Genomic DNA, 16,635 nt, shown 5'->3' with positions numbered 1-16,635 from the left:
GACACAACCCACTTAAATTAAGTACACATAATACATCCGCAGTACTTATTACTTAATTAGTTACCTATTACATGTATATTGTATACTGTATACTCCGAATACTCGTATATATAATACAGTAACCAGCGGTTCAGCGCCACTGGCGTCTCTGCTGTGTGATGTATATTTTATTCAATATTGTCAACCTATCGTGTAAAAATTATACATTACAAACAACGATTTACCTAGGTACCCATTTAAAAATTATTTATTTTTATTTATTATTTTTTCTTATACCAGGGATACCATTTCGGGAGAGGTAAAGGCAGAAGGATTTGGACTAAATCACAGAATAAAAAATAGAATAGTTATTATTCTGTGCTTAAATCGTTTTTTCGGTCTAATTATAACATCGATGATTATAGACATATCACACATAGATAATAGATATTGCTATTGCTATTGGTATATTAGATTGCATTTATTTTATTGTTTCACTGTAATGAATTTATGATTCCATTATTATCGTCAGCAGCACAACAGTAAGTCGTAGGTATAGGTAGGTACATATCATTTTAGATACAGTATTAAAATACTAATAGCCCGTTTCGCACTAGTACGACATGACACGACAACATTTAATAAACATAGTATGTGATGGGGTTAATAAATAAATAAGTGGGTATGGACTCCGCTGTAGCAGATAGAGTTGACACATATCGCTTCGAGATATGTTTGATTCAAGATAACTAACTCGAATTTATATTAATTTATATTTTTAGGGGAATAAAAAAAATCGAGTTATCAAGTTTTTCGAGTTATCGCGACTCGACTGTACCTATATACTCATTTATTTTTAAAATAAACATAATATAATCGTTTATTATTCAATTATTCATATGATACATAATTAAATAAAAATTAAATTTACTACGGATTTATTCGTCGCAGGTCGGAGAAAAAATAATAATGATCTAAAAATTAAATTGTCTTCGTATTTAGGTACAAAAAGATTTTTGGGAATAATTTAACAACGTCTCGGGATGGTAGAACGACTGTGACGAAAAAGAATATATGACTCGTTCCGAGAATCGCTGCTGTGGTGGTAGAATTCATCACATAGCAGTAATATAATATTTTTGATAGAAAGACACGATGCGACTGCGTTCGCGTCATTCGATGCTTTCCGACGTATTCGACCCGTGCGCCTGTAGAAAATCGCAACTGTTGGTCTGCAGCGGCAAATCGAAATCGTCGCGAGATTGCCGATGGGCCGACAGAGCAATACAACACGACGAGTGGTCTTGGGCCACGAAACAGCAATCGCCCGTCAGGTTGCAGTGCGCCTGGTACACCATGGCGGTCGGCAGGATGACGAAGAACAGCGCGTTGATAACGAATTCCTGTCCCCTGTCCAGCAGCTGTATGTGCCGGCACTTGATTATGGGGTGCACGCAGTAACCGTGGTCGTCCCGGACCACCGGGCACGTTCTGAGTTCCGGTTCTTTGTACGCGCCCAGGTGCCGTTTGCCGAGACCGACTGTCCACAGCCAGTGGCTGCGGTACGGCGACACAGCTTTGAGCAGGCCCAGAACTAGCGCCACGGCCAGGTAGCCGATCAGAAAAATCAGACTGGCGGCCAGCGTGTTCCGGTCGTGGACGGCTTCCTCGGCGATCGCCGTCCTCGGGGGCACGTCGCCCAGGAACCCGGCGCCGGTGTACTGTGCCTGGCTCAACGATCTACTGTCGACAGCACATGGCGATTCTGCCTGGTAACACTTGCACCGTCTGTGCCACAGACAGTAGCAACCGGAACCTCGGACGACCTTGCACTTTCTGGACGCCACTGCGACGTCTGCGGCGTGTTCGGTGTACAACCGCACTGCGGAACAGTATGCATCCCCCCCCACCAGAGCTTGTTGTAAAAAATGTCAAAACTATTAAAAACAAATAATAAATCGTGTTTGTCGTCCCGAGGACTGGCACGCGGAAATGTGTAAGAGGCGCTGTAAAACGTCGGTTGTATCGTTGTATGTAAGTTCAATACGTATAGTAGTAATATATTATCTGACGAATATTTTAAAATATAAATATTACTCACCGGTCGCGACGCATTCGTCGGTATGGCATTCGAATGCCAATAAGATCTTTTCGGTCTGCTGGGGATGTACGACCGCTTGTCCCCGTTTTTTTCTGATTTTTTTCGAGTCTCTAGGACTAAAAGTGTCAATGAAGAAATCTGCCGTTTTCAAGCCTAAATTCGTCACGAATACGAGCAATTTCGCGGTGTTATTACAATCGTTGTCAAGAATCGCGTGTACCTCGCTTATCTGGAGCAAAATCCTACGGACATTTTATAATATTAAAAGTGTTACTTTCAACCATTGTGGCATTGTGATATCATAATATTCATAGTGTTTAATATGATGTACTAGTGTACTATTAGCACTATAACAAATTATTAATCAACAATTAAAACCATGGCAAATCGCACGTTTGAACCGATAACGAGAATAATTCATTATTACCACCTATACATGTATATATCATAATTATTATTATATACATAATATATTACTATATGAGGCCGCTTTTATAAAAATCCACGCTAAAACTAATTACTAGTTACTTAAATAACAAAGTTATCTATACTGAAATATTCATCCAATAAAACTATATTTTTCTAACTTTTTTACTGTATCTCGGAATAGCATATATTAATTTAATTTTCTATTAATACTCAAACTTCGCCGATAAGAGGATTCCGCAGCTATGAGTTGACCATTGTATTGCATGTGTTTATTAATGTATAATTATCCGAATGACCAATTAAAAATATTATCGGTAATACTTGTCGTTGATGACGGCGTTGTCGTCCAGTCTGACCTCTCCGACGCTCTGCACGGACACGGGTATTTCGGCAGAGGTCGAGACCGGCTGACGGTCCACGATAATGTGGTCGTGCACGTCGTCGAAACTGATGTCACCTTTCACATAGTCTTCGATGAACAAACGACCACTTGCGGCACCCGCCGACGGTTCCTCGCTGCAGTCTGCCTCGCGCTGCTGCAGCAATTGGACGGGCTGTTCGCCGAGACAGGTGCCCCGCGGCCGATAACACCTGTCCGGCTGTTCGTAGAAAGCTCGTGGTTCCACTCCGATTTTGTCGCATTCGACACCGCTGTTTTTAGACATCTTACTCGGATGGATCGCGAGGTACTTTCCGGCCGGTTGATCTGCAATAGGTGGCATTACTGAAGCTATACTCGTATATGTAATATGTATAAGATATAGAGGACGACGATGTCGATAATGATGATGGTTATGACTTATGATGATTAAGATGATGACCACGAGTATTCGGCGGAACCATCTTATACGTACGGACAATTTTGTGGAGGGAGGCATGGCGGGGCTGACATTTTGCTATTATTTAATTAAAATAAATTGCAAATAATTTAAAATAATATCTAATAAAATTGATATAATATAAATTATTAATATTTAGTAAAATCTCGACCTTTTTTGTCACCAAAATCATCTTAATGTATTATATGTAGTATCACTTATCGCGATGTCGCGTATAATATATTTATATTTATTTAAACGGGTGAAAAATCGTTTAATTATATAGTATAAAAAATTATTTAAATTGAAATATTAATATAATTTTATAAGAATAATGCCCCATACATGACAAATATTAAATAAATATAAATTGTTTTTACAATCAGATCGAAACGAAAATTAAAATACGCTTATTATTATATTACACGATTATAAATTATAATCTATAAATTAAATAATAATAATAGAACCCCATGATGTCGATTCAGTACCTAACTGAAGTTTGCTTAAGCTACAGTTGTCAGTTGATCAACGTAATTAGGTACAGAAAAAACATTTTCATAAAATATATTTAAGTGCAGACTCTGCACTGTACAGCACCTACTACCTAATCTTTTATGACATACCGTTTAAGTACGGTAGACCGTATTGGTAAGTTTTAGGTACGTTCTGAGGTATCAGGATAAACATGGCCATCAAATCGTTTTCGACTGTTTCATTTAAACCCTTGACCTCATATCGATACGATACCAAATTCTTCATAATGGTCTGGTTGCTGTTGGATGATCTGCGGAAATATATATTTTTTATATATAATATGCTTTTTATTTAAATTATGTTTATTTTTACAATGATGATAAACATTTTTGTTGGGGCAAGTAAATGCTGTTTTCGCTTTTTTTGAATAACTCCAATGTCAGTGGTAAGACCGTTTCCGATTTTTCTACTTTATAAACATTGAACCTGCGTATCAGTTATGAATTCATGATAATAAATAAATATCACTTGATAAAGTTGTATTTATATTATCATATTATAATTGTAATTAATGATTGATGATTCTCAACGAGTATGTGTGTTATTATTATCTCTATTGATTTTTTTTTGTATGATATACAAAAATTAGTAAGGCTGAAAGGTAAATGCTTTAGAAAATTTTTTCTACTACGTTCTATTATAATTTTAATTAGTTCAATGTACACGAATCAGTATTGTATTAATACAAATGGTCAATTTTTATTTTTATATTTTGGGTATTATCATATTATTACATATTTTTCTACAAAGAAGGGGAAAAGTAGATTATAGTAGGCGTTATATGGTGCAAAACAAAAACAGACTTAATATTAATCTAAATATGTTTAAAATGTCATTGTGTATCTGTAGTTAAAGATAATAATGTATGTAAGAGTTTCAATTTTTCATGAATAATATTTTTGAAGTACGATAAATTAATATAATCGTTATTCTTTGTTTTTGAATATCTGGTTTGGTCCAAATTTGGAAAATACAAGTAGGTATACAGATTTTATGAAAATTTTAAATATTTACAATTATTCGTATTTGTATTAGGTACAACATAATACAATCGATTTTCTCTTAAACCGTTTTGGTATAAATATTTCCGTTTTTTCCTCGATTGATATGAAAAATATTGGGAATTTTAAATTTTATCTCTCACACTGTACTAACTAGATTGTCTAGATCCAATTTTCTATCAGAGATCACCTTTAAAGTTAATATCAAAGCATTTTCCTCTATAAATCGTGTATAATATACACACACTGACACACTAAACAAACATATAACATATCATTGTAAAATAAATAAAATAATAAAAAAAAAAATTAAATTAAATTTTTATTATTATAAAATAATATTGTTGTAAGTATATTAAGTATTAACAGTATAATATTACCATAAATCGCTATATCTAAAACAATGCGCACTCTCGTGATAAGTATATGAATTCGCGTAACTGGGACTATTATTGTTGATGTTTTTACAATCTTGTTCGCCTCTTGGTTGAATAACAACATCGTTGTTGGTCGTTATTGAAATGTTTATTTTGCTCATTACCTCGGACGATCTTTGTTGACGTGCAGCATTGACCGAATCGAGACACGAACAACAAAAACCCTTTATAAACAGACGAATTTAGAGTTGTTATTTAGTAAACTTCAAAAGTCAATTTACTTGCATTTGAAAAAGGCACCGGTTCACTTAAGCCATAATACTGAATACCGCACGTGGGGCTAATGTTTCCAGAATCGCATCCAAAATAATTTTTCCTGGTCGCTTTACTGATCACTTCTTCTGTCGGTCCACCATTTACATACTTGAAAAATAATTAATAATTATAAACACATAATAATTGTGCTTAAAGCTGAATATCAACATAGGTAATCCACATTATTATAATATTAAATGCACTCTGATTATACCATAGTGTAAGTTAGCTATGCAGATATGAAATTATTTCCAAAATTTCCTGAATTTCTATTATGGCACTCCAAAATTATTAATTGATAACTTCAATATAATAGTATATTATACTGTATAGTGTTGTATATACTATTGTATACTAAAAATCAACAGGTTGAAAGCCGCAAGGGTTGGAATTAGCTTTTATGAGATAACCAACCAAAATTCATGAGAAATTGGGAATAACATTATGACGTAGTTTGTTTTAAAAGCTACAATATAATATATAGATATTATATACAATATAAAATAATTATTATAATTATATATTTTTTAAAACAGTAACTAAAAAAACTAAAATAATAAAGAAAATACTCACGTTTATGAAACGCAACTTGTAAAACTCTCTTGGTCCAGCTATTTGGACTTTTAAAACGATTGGTTTCAAGAGACGATACGTTGTAAAATTTGAATTTACTGAATCACGAACATAGTTAATAAATAGTACCTATAAAGTAAACATTATAATATAATATTTTGTGATTGAAAATAACCATTATATTATGTAAGTACACATTTTACATATAATTATAATATTTTATGTAGGTATTATATATATATATATATATATTAGAGATGGAAAACTCAACGCTACTAGAGGGCTAATATTTTTAAAGTGAAAATCTAGCAGGCCAGAGAATATAGAAAGCAAAAACCAAAAGAAAGGTCAATCAAATTTACTATTGACATTTATAGTTCAATACTACAAGGTACTAGGTATTCACATTTGGCTGTAATAGTTACATATACGCATATTGCATACATATTGTATTGGGGTTTGAGGGGAATGTGAGACGATAAGCCACTTAATGAACGTATTTAAAATGTACTCATAAAATAGATTATATTAAGATTATCCTCTATAATTAGTATGTTAAGTATGATTGTAAAATAATAAGTATATTTTGATATGAATAAGTTATAGTAATAACTAGTGATACAACTTACGTGAATAGTAGAAATGTTTTCGATTTCGAGATTCAACAATACCTTATTGTTGGTATCTATAGTTACGTCCGGTCCGGGTTTATCTAAGTAGTCGATTATTGTTTCGCACAAAGTACCGTTGCATAATTTTTTTACACATTTAAAATGTACATTGCCACTGATACCACTATTTGAACCCGTACAGTAGTAGCTATTAGATCCACCAACTACTCGAAATATTAAATACATAATTTGGAAGAGCAATATCGTAAATCTCATTGTGTACTGTTTAGGTACGCATAAAAAAAAAATATATATATATACGGATACAACCAAATACTTATGCCAATCTTGCAATACTGCGATAGAAACGAAAAAAAAAACCAAATTTAGTTGTTATTGTGTAAACCATAGAAACGCGAGATACTTACATTTATATCTTAATACATCAAGTGAGGTCAGCAGCGTAATTTACAAGTTTAGTACATTATAAAATAATATTATCAGTTATAAGTAGGTAACCGTATATTTAATGTGTCGATGAATCAAATGAAAAACATATATATATATATATCTTTGCTTATATAGTTTATAGCAACGACTCGCGTCGATTTTCGATATTTTATACGGTATTTGTTAGTTACTGATGTCTATGAAGATGTGTTTATATAGTTAAGTATTACTAGATTTAAATAAATAGTAACAATATAGTAATTATCGCCTGTTTATGTTAGTTTTCTTTGATAGCATTTGAATTATAATTATTCAATTTGAAGTAGAGCAACGTAAGCTTTGAAATACGTGAGACCTTCAAATATCGAAGGGTACAACATAGAAAAATTGTGTTTATTACAAATTAATTTTAAATTTTGACTCGAATAAGTTAGTAAACTTATAGTAGCTATTAGAAAAGAACATATGAATTATGACTATCAGGAATACCTTATATTGTATAGTGTTAGTAAAAAAGAAATTACTAGACACTATAACTATGAAAAAATAAACAATTTAGTTATTTAGAAATTTGTTTAACTTGTAAACCCCGTAGATGAATTTAATAATATGTCATGATTAATTAATAAAGAACATTTTTTTTTTTGAATTGTTATAATTTTATTTCTTATTTAGAGATCATAAAATAAATATAGCATAATATTAATTAAAAGTACCTATGCTAGTATGTAATAAATAATCGATATTGATACTATATTACATAATTGTGGACCTACGGTTTTAAAGCACTTGGACTTACCTGTTCAAAATTGAATTAATATTGCTTGAATTGCATTTAATGAGGATTAAGTAAAACAATTAAAAGATGGTTTAAACTAAGACATATTGAGAAAAAAAATAAATTTATATAATATATTTATTACTCAAAAACTCAATTTGAATAAATTGAAAAATTATTTTGTTTAATAAGACATAATAATATATTCCATAGTATATATTTATTAATTATAGTGAATCGTAATTTTGATTTATTTTTATTAATTATAATGGCATTCATAATAATTAACAATCCCAGTAACTTAAACAATAATAATAAATTATGTATAATACTATGTCTTATATTCATAGAACACAATGATATTTAAGTTCAAAAAGGTTTTAAAAGAATAGCAAATTGTAAAAGTATAAAGCGCAACTCATCTTAAAAATGTGACAAATGTGACGACACAGAGTGATGTAAAATCATGTTAAAATAAATATTAAGTAAAAAAAAAAAAAACCGTGAAATGTTAACATGTTCAATGAACATAAAATAGGTTGTCTCAGGTTCTGCTAAACTTCACAATTGTATGCATATTCAGGTTTATTGTGCATTATGAGCCGACCTTCAGCAAAAAAAAAATTGTCTGATTTAGTTTCAAATTGATTTTGGATCATTTCTTAACTGCAATACAAAAGGTAAAAACATTATTTAAAACCACATAATTGAATATTTATTAATAATTAAAATAAATACTCGATTTAGAATCCAAATTTGGAAACTTGTTATTTGTATATGTGTTCATACGTATTTTTGCTGTGTATTATTCAAAAATCAAACTCAAAGTCATATGTCTTGAATAATTTGTTACAGACATAATGACATTCAATCATGCGAAACTCGTTAACTGGTTTACTTCCCACAGTAAACTCCATGCTATCAATAATTATAGATGAAAATCAAATACATAAAAAAAGTTGGTATTATAATTGAAGACTATATGATTTTACAAAATCTAATTTATGAACTCTAACTGAAAGACGTACGATAGAATATAATCACGAAGCAAAAAAATATTTATTACAATTCTTACGTTGCTTCAATCAATTTCAGTTTAAGACACTTTGGTGTAAATTGATTGCCTACAAATCGTTTACTATTTAGATCTGTCTCTTTGATTTTTTCCCTTTAATCGATAATACCCAATAACAAATTATGCAATTGACTGTAATCTAGTGTTGGTTATTTCTTTCATATTTTAGTAATTTGAAAGTTATACAGTTACAAAAGTGCAATAATAATAATAATTGTCAACAATTATATTTGAATTTTAAAAAAAGCAAAAAATCCAAATTGATAAAACACGGCATGTTGAATTTATTTATTTAATTTAATTATTATTATTAAAAAAAAAATAATAATGTATACAAATCCTAACCTCAGAAAATTATTGTCAGTTACCTATTTTAGTTGTGTAGGTATTTCATACTTTTTGCAAGATAATATAATATGAATATTTTTATGACTAGGTACTTTGTTCTTTTTCTTATGCATTTTGTTTTGAGAATTTCAGTATTGTCCACTCATAATTAAGTCATAAGAAGTTTACTGATCTAATGAATATCTGATTGTGGTATAATTTTTTTTTTTTGTATATAATACGTATATTACTATATGTATATTGTGCTTTTGTCTTAAAAGAAAAAATAATATTGATAAATTTACATTTTTTTCGATATATTTTTTGACAATGTCTGAAACTTGAAGTTTAGTTTCTATTTCCATAAATATTTTTGTATTGCTATACAATTTTTATAGAACAGACATCTTAATACTATATTAGTATATTATTATTTAATATTTAAACAGATAATAATAAAAGGGTTAATGAAAGGCTAATGTAACTAAATACTTAGCAAGTTCATAAATGACGAATCCACAACATTCGTGGGTTCATAATGTTATACACCCTATATCATAGTTTGTAACGATTGTACACCTACTATATATTTGCTCGTCTGGAATATGGAATTCTATGAACAACTCTTAGCATTTAGATTTTTACATTGAATTATGTACTCGTACAGTGTCATACACGTGTATATAGCGTCTAAACACTAAATCGATTCGAACTTCATTTGAAGTTTATACAGCCCGTGTACTACATATATTACCAATGCTATTTTTATGGTATATATAAGCGTTATCTCGATTCCATTGTATGTAAATTATTTCGATTAAAAACAATAAAGCCTCATTACGGCTAAAAAAAATTTCAAAACTTTGCGCGCGCATTAGTGTTATCATTTATACGCTATATTATTACCTATATAGTAACAGCTGCGAAAGGTATAGTACATAATATTATATTATATAGGGGCACCCCGCGAAGCCGCGAACGCGTTCGCTCGGTATAGTATTGATTATTTCCTACGGTCGCCGACATTCTAACCGACAACCGTTTACACAAGTGGCGGTGGCGTATCGCGTATGACGACATCATTTTCGCTGTAAGGTCGCATGCAGACGGTTCACGCGCCCGAATTTATAATCGATATATTTCATCTGTCAATTCCGTAGAGATTTTCCCGAACGGAGGAAATAACGGAAAAACACGTAGAAACAAACGAAAAAAAATCATCCGTTTCGCTATTCACCACGATCAATATTCTACGATTAAAAAAAAAAAAATATGTGTTTATTTCGCTGCTAACGACAATAATAATCACATTATTATCGTCACACGTCCTCTGTATGTTAGCTGCTGTTTACGCGTCGCGAACGGTCGTCGTGGCCACTATTACAGTGAATCCTTTTTTAATCTAGTCCGCAGCGCTCGTATCCACGCACACTATCACCGTACACATAGAGCGTGTGTCAATACAATATTATAAATCACTATTTTTTCTATTCATTTATTCTACGCCTAGTGTGAACACGAATCTATTTTCCTCCTCAAATTTTGTCGGATATCCTATAGTGTTCGACCATTATGAGTCTCTCGGATTCGGGATGGTGAGTAATTATAATTATATTACTGTTACATAATATTGATATTGTTGATATTGCGTGTATGCCTTCAGTATTGTGTTATCGTAAATCTGTAATATCTAAATAAAGTTACAGTGGTTTTGCATAAATAGTAATAATTATAACATATAATATATGTGAATTTTGGATATTATTATTAATATTATACTATTTATACTTTTTACATTGTTAACATTATTTTAATAAGTATATTACTTTTTATTTTTTATTAATACTAGTATCCCATTTTATCAGCTCATCTTAGGTGTGGATTCGCATGTTCCAAAATCTGTCTAGAAAATGTTTGTAATAGGATTTACAACGCCCCATAATAGATACTATTTTTTATGCTCCTAATTAACACAATAGGTACTTTGTTACCAGACATTGTTTTTCGTGATACAAGTTTTAATTTTAAATAATATTTTAAAGTACTATTCAATAAAAATATTAGGTATCTGAAACATAATTACCTTATATTATTTTAATTGTTATCAATAGCTTTCGATTTAACAAGTTCATATGAGTACAAACCTATTATATAAGTAAGTACCCACTGAACAATTCATTGAATGGTGCTTATTATATAAATATAGACGCACGATGCACAAATACCGTTGTATGTTACTTTATTATTATTTTAATTCAAAAGAGTTTTTTTCTCGACATCTTATATTCTATAATAATGACGATCATGAGCCAAATTAATAAATACTTTTATTTGTTGGCAAAACATTTCTGGTTACGTGTTTTAGAATATTACATTATAGTTCCGCATTAAAAATTTAAATGTAAATTAAAATAACTTGTCTAATAAGTAAATACTAATAAAAGTAGCAACTAATAAGACTTATATTTTTGTTCAGGAATACGTATGATGCTCCGGGGTTGAATCGTTGGCAAAATAACGCCAATGGCTCAACTGTATCTAAAATGCAACACAAGTACTGGGTAACTAAACAGCAAGTATGTAAGAAATTGGGAAAAAAGGACGACGAATTCATAGTAGCTTCGGACGCTGAACTTGACGCCAAACTAGAATTATTTAAGTCTATAAGGGGCAGTTGTCAACATTTGCAAAGGATTGTCAATAAATACGATGAAAAAATTTATAGTGAGTATTATTTTTGTTCAATCTACAAACCATTTATTAAAAAAGCTCTCGCGTTTACAAAGGATATATCATCACATACCTAACCTACTATTGTAGTCATCGAATATTTTATATGCTTGCAAAATAGCGCGATATGTTACACACGAGTATATAACAAGTTTAATATTTTACATTTGCATCTTGAATGTAACTGGTAACTGCTGAAGTCCCTAGTATCTAATCTATACTTATTTAGTAATAGTATTAACTATCTTGGTTAAATATTTTAACCTACCCACCCAAGACTCACTTACCAACCCACAATTTTAGGCGGCTCAAATACACCACCTTAAGTGTGTACCCGGCATCATTAATCTTGATAACAAGAGCTTACAATATATTTTATTATAGCATTAATAACTATAATACTAATAAAAATTAATCACTAAATTTAAAAAAAATAGGTGGCGAAATAATTCCTTAATGCTTGTAAAATTATATTATTTATTTTTTAAGACTTAGCATATGAAGAAAATCAAATGGGCCTATTTTTAAAACGATCTGGAAACAAAGATCAAACCAAAGCTGGTGAAATGATGCAAATTTTGGGAAGTTGTATGGCACAGTCAGGACAAGAGAGAATTGGTTTACGTACGCCATTAGCTAGGTTACATCAGGTATAAAAACGAATATTAAAAAATCATAATCAATAATTATCTTAAAATTGTATAAAATAAATAAATAAAAGAAATAGACCTAAATTAAAAAGCAATGTAAATATAAAATACAATTTCAATATGAACAGTTGATTACTTATTATTATCAAAAAAAATTAATATCTATAATCGAGAAAAAATATAAGAGTGATATTTTTAAGTTTTAATTTATCAAAATATTAAAATAACACGATAATTATAAAATTTTTTATTTCATATTATTTAATTTTTCAAAACCAACTACAATATTATTAAATAAATAACAAAATAATTGATCGACATTATTAAAAAGTTCTAATGATCTGATATTTTGAACAGTAGTAAATTTATGACTCGATATTTTTAATCAAAAATATAACATTAAAAACTGTTATTAACTATATTATGGTTGAATTTTTAAAACAAATCTGTAATTAATTCTAAGTTTAATATGATAATTAACTATAAGAGATTAGATTTAGTCACGTGCTGTAAAATGTGGCGAGTAAATATAATTTTTTTATTAGGTATGCAGATTTGAAATCAATGATTTTTCGAAAATAACAAAATCACTGAGCTGATACAGTCGTTCTCCTCTACCTCAAATAAATTATTGAATTTTTTAAAATATTATAATCATTATTTATGATTTGATATTAATTTGTTATACAGGAAATAGAAACATTTTGTTTAAGAGCTGTAGAAGATACACAGGGCGATGTGAAACGTATGGAAAATGCTCGTACAGATTACAGGGCTGCGCTTAATTGGATGAAAGACATTTCTCAAGAATTGGATCCGGACACCAATTCACAGTTAGACAAATTTAAAAACGTGCAGACCAAAGTAAAAAAGTCTAAACAGCAGTTCGATCATCAAAAATTGATTTGCTTACAAAAAGTCGACCTGCTCGCCGCTGCGCGTTGCAATATGTTTTCACACGTCCTTATTTTCTATCAACAAAGTTTACAGCGATTTGCCGAATCTGTTGCAGCGTCGTTTGAACACGCGACTAAAGATTTTAGACGTAAGAATAAATATTGTAGGAGTTTACTTAACCGTATCAGTTATTGTAGATATTAATATTACATTAATTTTATATTTATCTTTACCATTACTTATTACACTTCGGCGACCGGGGTTACATCATATTATGGTGATTCAAATTTCATAAAATACTCATTATTCCAGAAAACATCAATGTCTTAAAAAAATATAAATTACAAATGACTTTGAATAATATTATATAAATCATAATGTAATATTTTTACTATTTTTTTATTATTATATTTTTTTTAAAGTTTTTTAAATGACAGCAAGAGTAAATCGTTTTTGAAATAATGAGTGTTGACGTTAGATGGATCAACCAGTATATCTATAAGAAGTGTTTATACCTAATAATCAACATATAGTTAAATATTTTAAAAGGGAATTAATAATGAATTTTTTTTTTGTTAATCTGAATTGAATTATATTATAAATATTTTAAACTTTAATTATTTGAAATACGTTATTTAGGTAAACCGATACTTTAAGTGTCAATTATTTTCAATTCTTATTTCTGTTATTTTATAGGTTACACTTTTGCATGATTTAATTATTTTTATTTAATAACTTATCTATTTTTATTATGTCAACCTCCATTTTAATTTAATTTTTAACATAAATAATCCTAAATAACATTTACTGTGTTCTCGTTAGTCGTTACTATACTATACTGTACTATATAGATACTGTACTATATAGATACTGTTTATTAATTGTATTTACAATATGATATTTTTTAACCATAGAGTACCAACATTACGATTTCAAGATGATTAAAGAGTTGCGAACGGAATCTGTAAAAACTACGACCAAGACCGACGACAACACCAAAGATTCAAGGTATATATTTTTTTGTATAATTTAATTTTGATATTGTTTATTTATTTATAATATATAAATCTAATATGTAGTCAATAACGCTAAGCTTATATTTTATATTTTCAATTAGTTCGTATACGGAATTGGGCATTGAAGCAACTTGCGACCAAGTCGAAGAAACAAACGAATCACCTTTGCTTTCGTTGTTCGACGGAAGTGACAATTTTGGAAATTTCTTATCAAATCCTTTTGAAAGTAATCAAGAAGAAAAGGACTCAGAAATTAAATCATACGGAACAGGAGATGAATTTTTACCGTCCCAATTATTGTCGGACTTGTTATCCGGGTCAACTGGGTCAAGTGCAACCGTTAATACAAGTACTACGAGTACTACTAAAGTGAGTTGATAATTTTGATTGACGAAAGCAAACACTTTAATATAGTTCAAACCCATAAACTATTATATGTATATCACTGTATAGAGTGATGTGTTTGTACATCATAAGTGGTTAAACTCGAATAAGAGGCACCAAAGATAGTAATATGTGTTTGAAATTTTTTTGAGAGGAGATTCGAAGGAGCATTTCTTAATATTCTTTGAAGGGGGGGGAGGAGCTAAGCCTCGTGAAGTCTCCTTCCCTCTAATGTCAGCCTATCAATGGGGGGCTGTCATCATGTATAGACAGAAAAAAAATTGTTAGTTTTATAAATTAATAATTTTTTACTACTAATTCAAGTTATTATACATACTCGTAAATGTTTTGATTTGATTGAAAAGTTACATGTTTTTGAAAAAATATAAACACGATTTTCAGAAAGTTCTCGTTAAAGTACTAAAAAATATTTTAAGCAATTACTCAATTTTATCAAATCTCTTACAAATGTTGGGTGACTCAAAGTTCAGCTTAACATCGTTGTTTATTTAATACAGTTTATAGAATAGACTGTAGGTATTTGAACGCATTGATTTTAAATCTAATCATACTCATTCATTCAACTTTTTTATATACTTTTCATTATACTAATTTTTATATTTTTACAGAAGTCGACCAGTTCTTCAAACTGGGCAGATATCTTTGCTGATCTTGATCCACTGAACGATCCCAGATTGTCTTCAAAACTAGATCCATTAGATCTACTTTGAAATATTTTAATTTTTAAAAATATTACTGTTTTTCTGTTAATGAATTTTACGTAAAAAAAGAAGTGAATTGTATTTTATTTACATAATATAAGTTAATCAATAATGTGAATGCTTATGTTTGTATAAAATAATTTTATACTAGCTTCAATATAAATTATGTTTAAAAAAATATAATTTTATGGTACAAATTGTGTTGGTAAAAAACATATATTTTATTACTTATAAATTTACGAATACTCATAAAATGCAGACAAATTTTTGCTGCAGAAATTTTGATTTTTTATTAAAAATACATATTAATTATACTGAAACCATAATATTATAATAATGTAAAAGATGTTTTTTTGTTTACTGACACGGTGGTTGCGTATTTCATGATCGAAAAAGCTATTATGGAAATATTTCGCAATCCTGATATTACATCAGTCAATTTTTTGTTTAGTTATTACGTTTTTTTTAAATCTCCAAACGTCTCATTAGTTATAATATATAAATATACATTTATTATATTAAAATTCAAATACCGTTAACATAAACTATAGATGCCTACTTATCGTCAAGTAAATAACATATTTTTAAATAATTTATGCTCAACATTGTTTTATTACTACCATAATATATATTTAAGTATTTTTTATAATTAATCAATGTGATATTAATATATAAAATTAATTTTATATTATTATAAAAATATATTGTCATTTTAAAAATCCAATTTAAGATGAAGATCAGGTATTATCTCGAAAAAAAATGGACCTTATGCTTGATAAAGGTACTTAAATTATAACTACACCTAGATAAATTTGATGTGTAAAATTTTCAAATCGTCGAAAATTGATACTTTTAATAAATTAAG

The 16,635-nt window shown here is 29.5% G+C and overlaps 2 protein-coding genes and 1 pseudogene across 2 annotated transcripts; 1 reads left to right on the top strand and 2 right to left on the bottom strand.

The window, feature by feature from the left end:
* Positions 1 to 1,151: 1,151 nt before the first annotated feature.
* On the bottom strand, positions 1,152 to 7,017 carry LOC113561276. The gene is made up of 9 exons (XM_026967604.1): positions 6,760 to 7,017; positions 6,131 to 6,259; positions 5,528 to 5,665; positions 5,246 to 5,466; positions 4,177 to 4,290; positions 3,954 to 4,114; positions 2,831 to 3,215; positions 2,081 to 2,322; positions 1,152 to 1,861 (listed from the first exon to the last, which is right to left on the bottom strand). The coding sequence occupies exons 1-9, from the start codon at positions 7,015 to 7,017 to the stop codon at positions 1,152 to 1,154; spliced, it is 2,358 nt and encodes a 785-aa protein (XP_026823405.1).
* A 1,506-nt stretch (positions 7,018 to 8,523) lies between these two features.
* On the bottom strand, positions 8,524 to 9,505 carry LOC113561268 (annotated as a pseudogene).
* Positions 9,506 to 10,397: 892 nt separating this feature from the next.
* On the top strand, positions 10,398 to 15,868 carry LOC113560771 (islet cell autoantigen 1-like protein). The gene is made up of 7 exons (XM_026966831.1): positions 10,398 to 10,966; positions 11,848 to 12,095; positions 12,591 to 12,751; positions 13,442 to 13,796; positions 14,563 to 14,656; positions 14,766 to 15,033; positions 15,678 to 15,868. The coding sequence occupies exons 1-7, from the start codon at positions 10,944 to 10,946 to the stop codon at positions 15,777 to 15,779; spliced, it is 1,251 nt and encodes a 416-aa protein (XP_026822632.1). The 5' UTR covers positions 10,398 to 10,943; the 3' UTR covers positions 15,780 to 15,868.
* The last annotated feature ends 767 nt before the right edge of the window (positions 15,869 to 16,635 follow it).

This window comes from Rhopalosiphum maidis, chromosome 1 (assembly GCF_003676215.2).
Source record: "Rhopalosiphum maidis isolate BTI-1 chromosome 1, ASM367621v3, whole genome shotgun sequence".
In the NCBI taxonomy this organism is placed as follows: Eukaryota; Metazoa; Arthropoda; class Insecta; order Hemiptera; family Aphididae; genus Rhopalosiphum; species Rhopalosiphum maidis.
This window is presented reverse-complemented; position numbering and strand designations above follow the sequence as displayed.

Excerpts from the sequence above, each read along its gene's own strand:
- LOC113560771 (XM_026966831.1), top strand. The coding sequence starts at position 10,944 with ATGAGTCTCTCGGATTCGGGATG. Across the intron at positions 12,096-12,590 it reads ATACGATGAAAAAATTTATA|ACTTAGCATATGAAGAAAAT; the intron begins GTGAGTATTATT and ends TTATTTTTTAAG. Across the intron at positions 14,657-14,765 it reads GACAACACCAAAGATTCAAG|TTCGTATACGGAATTGGGCA; the intron begins GTATATATTTTT and ends ATTTTCAATTAG.
- LOC113561276 (XM_026967604.1), bottom strand. The coding sequence starts at position 7,017 with ATGAGATTTACGATATTGCTCTTCCAAATTATGTATTTAATATTTCGA. Across the intron at positions 5,666-6,130 it reads ACAAGTTGCGTTTCATAAAC|TATGTAAATGGTGGACCGAC; the intron begins GTGAGTATTTTC and ends TTATTTTTCAAG. Across the intron at positions 5,467-5,527 it reads AACCGGTGCCTTTTTCAAAT|GGTTTTTGTTGTTCGTGTCT; the intron begins GCAAGTAAATTG and ends CTGTTTATAAAG.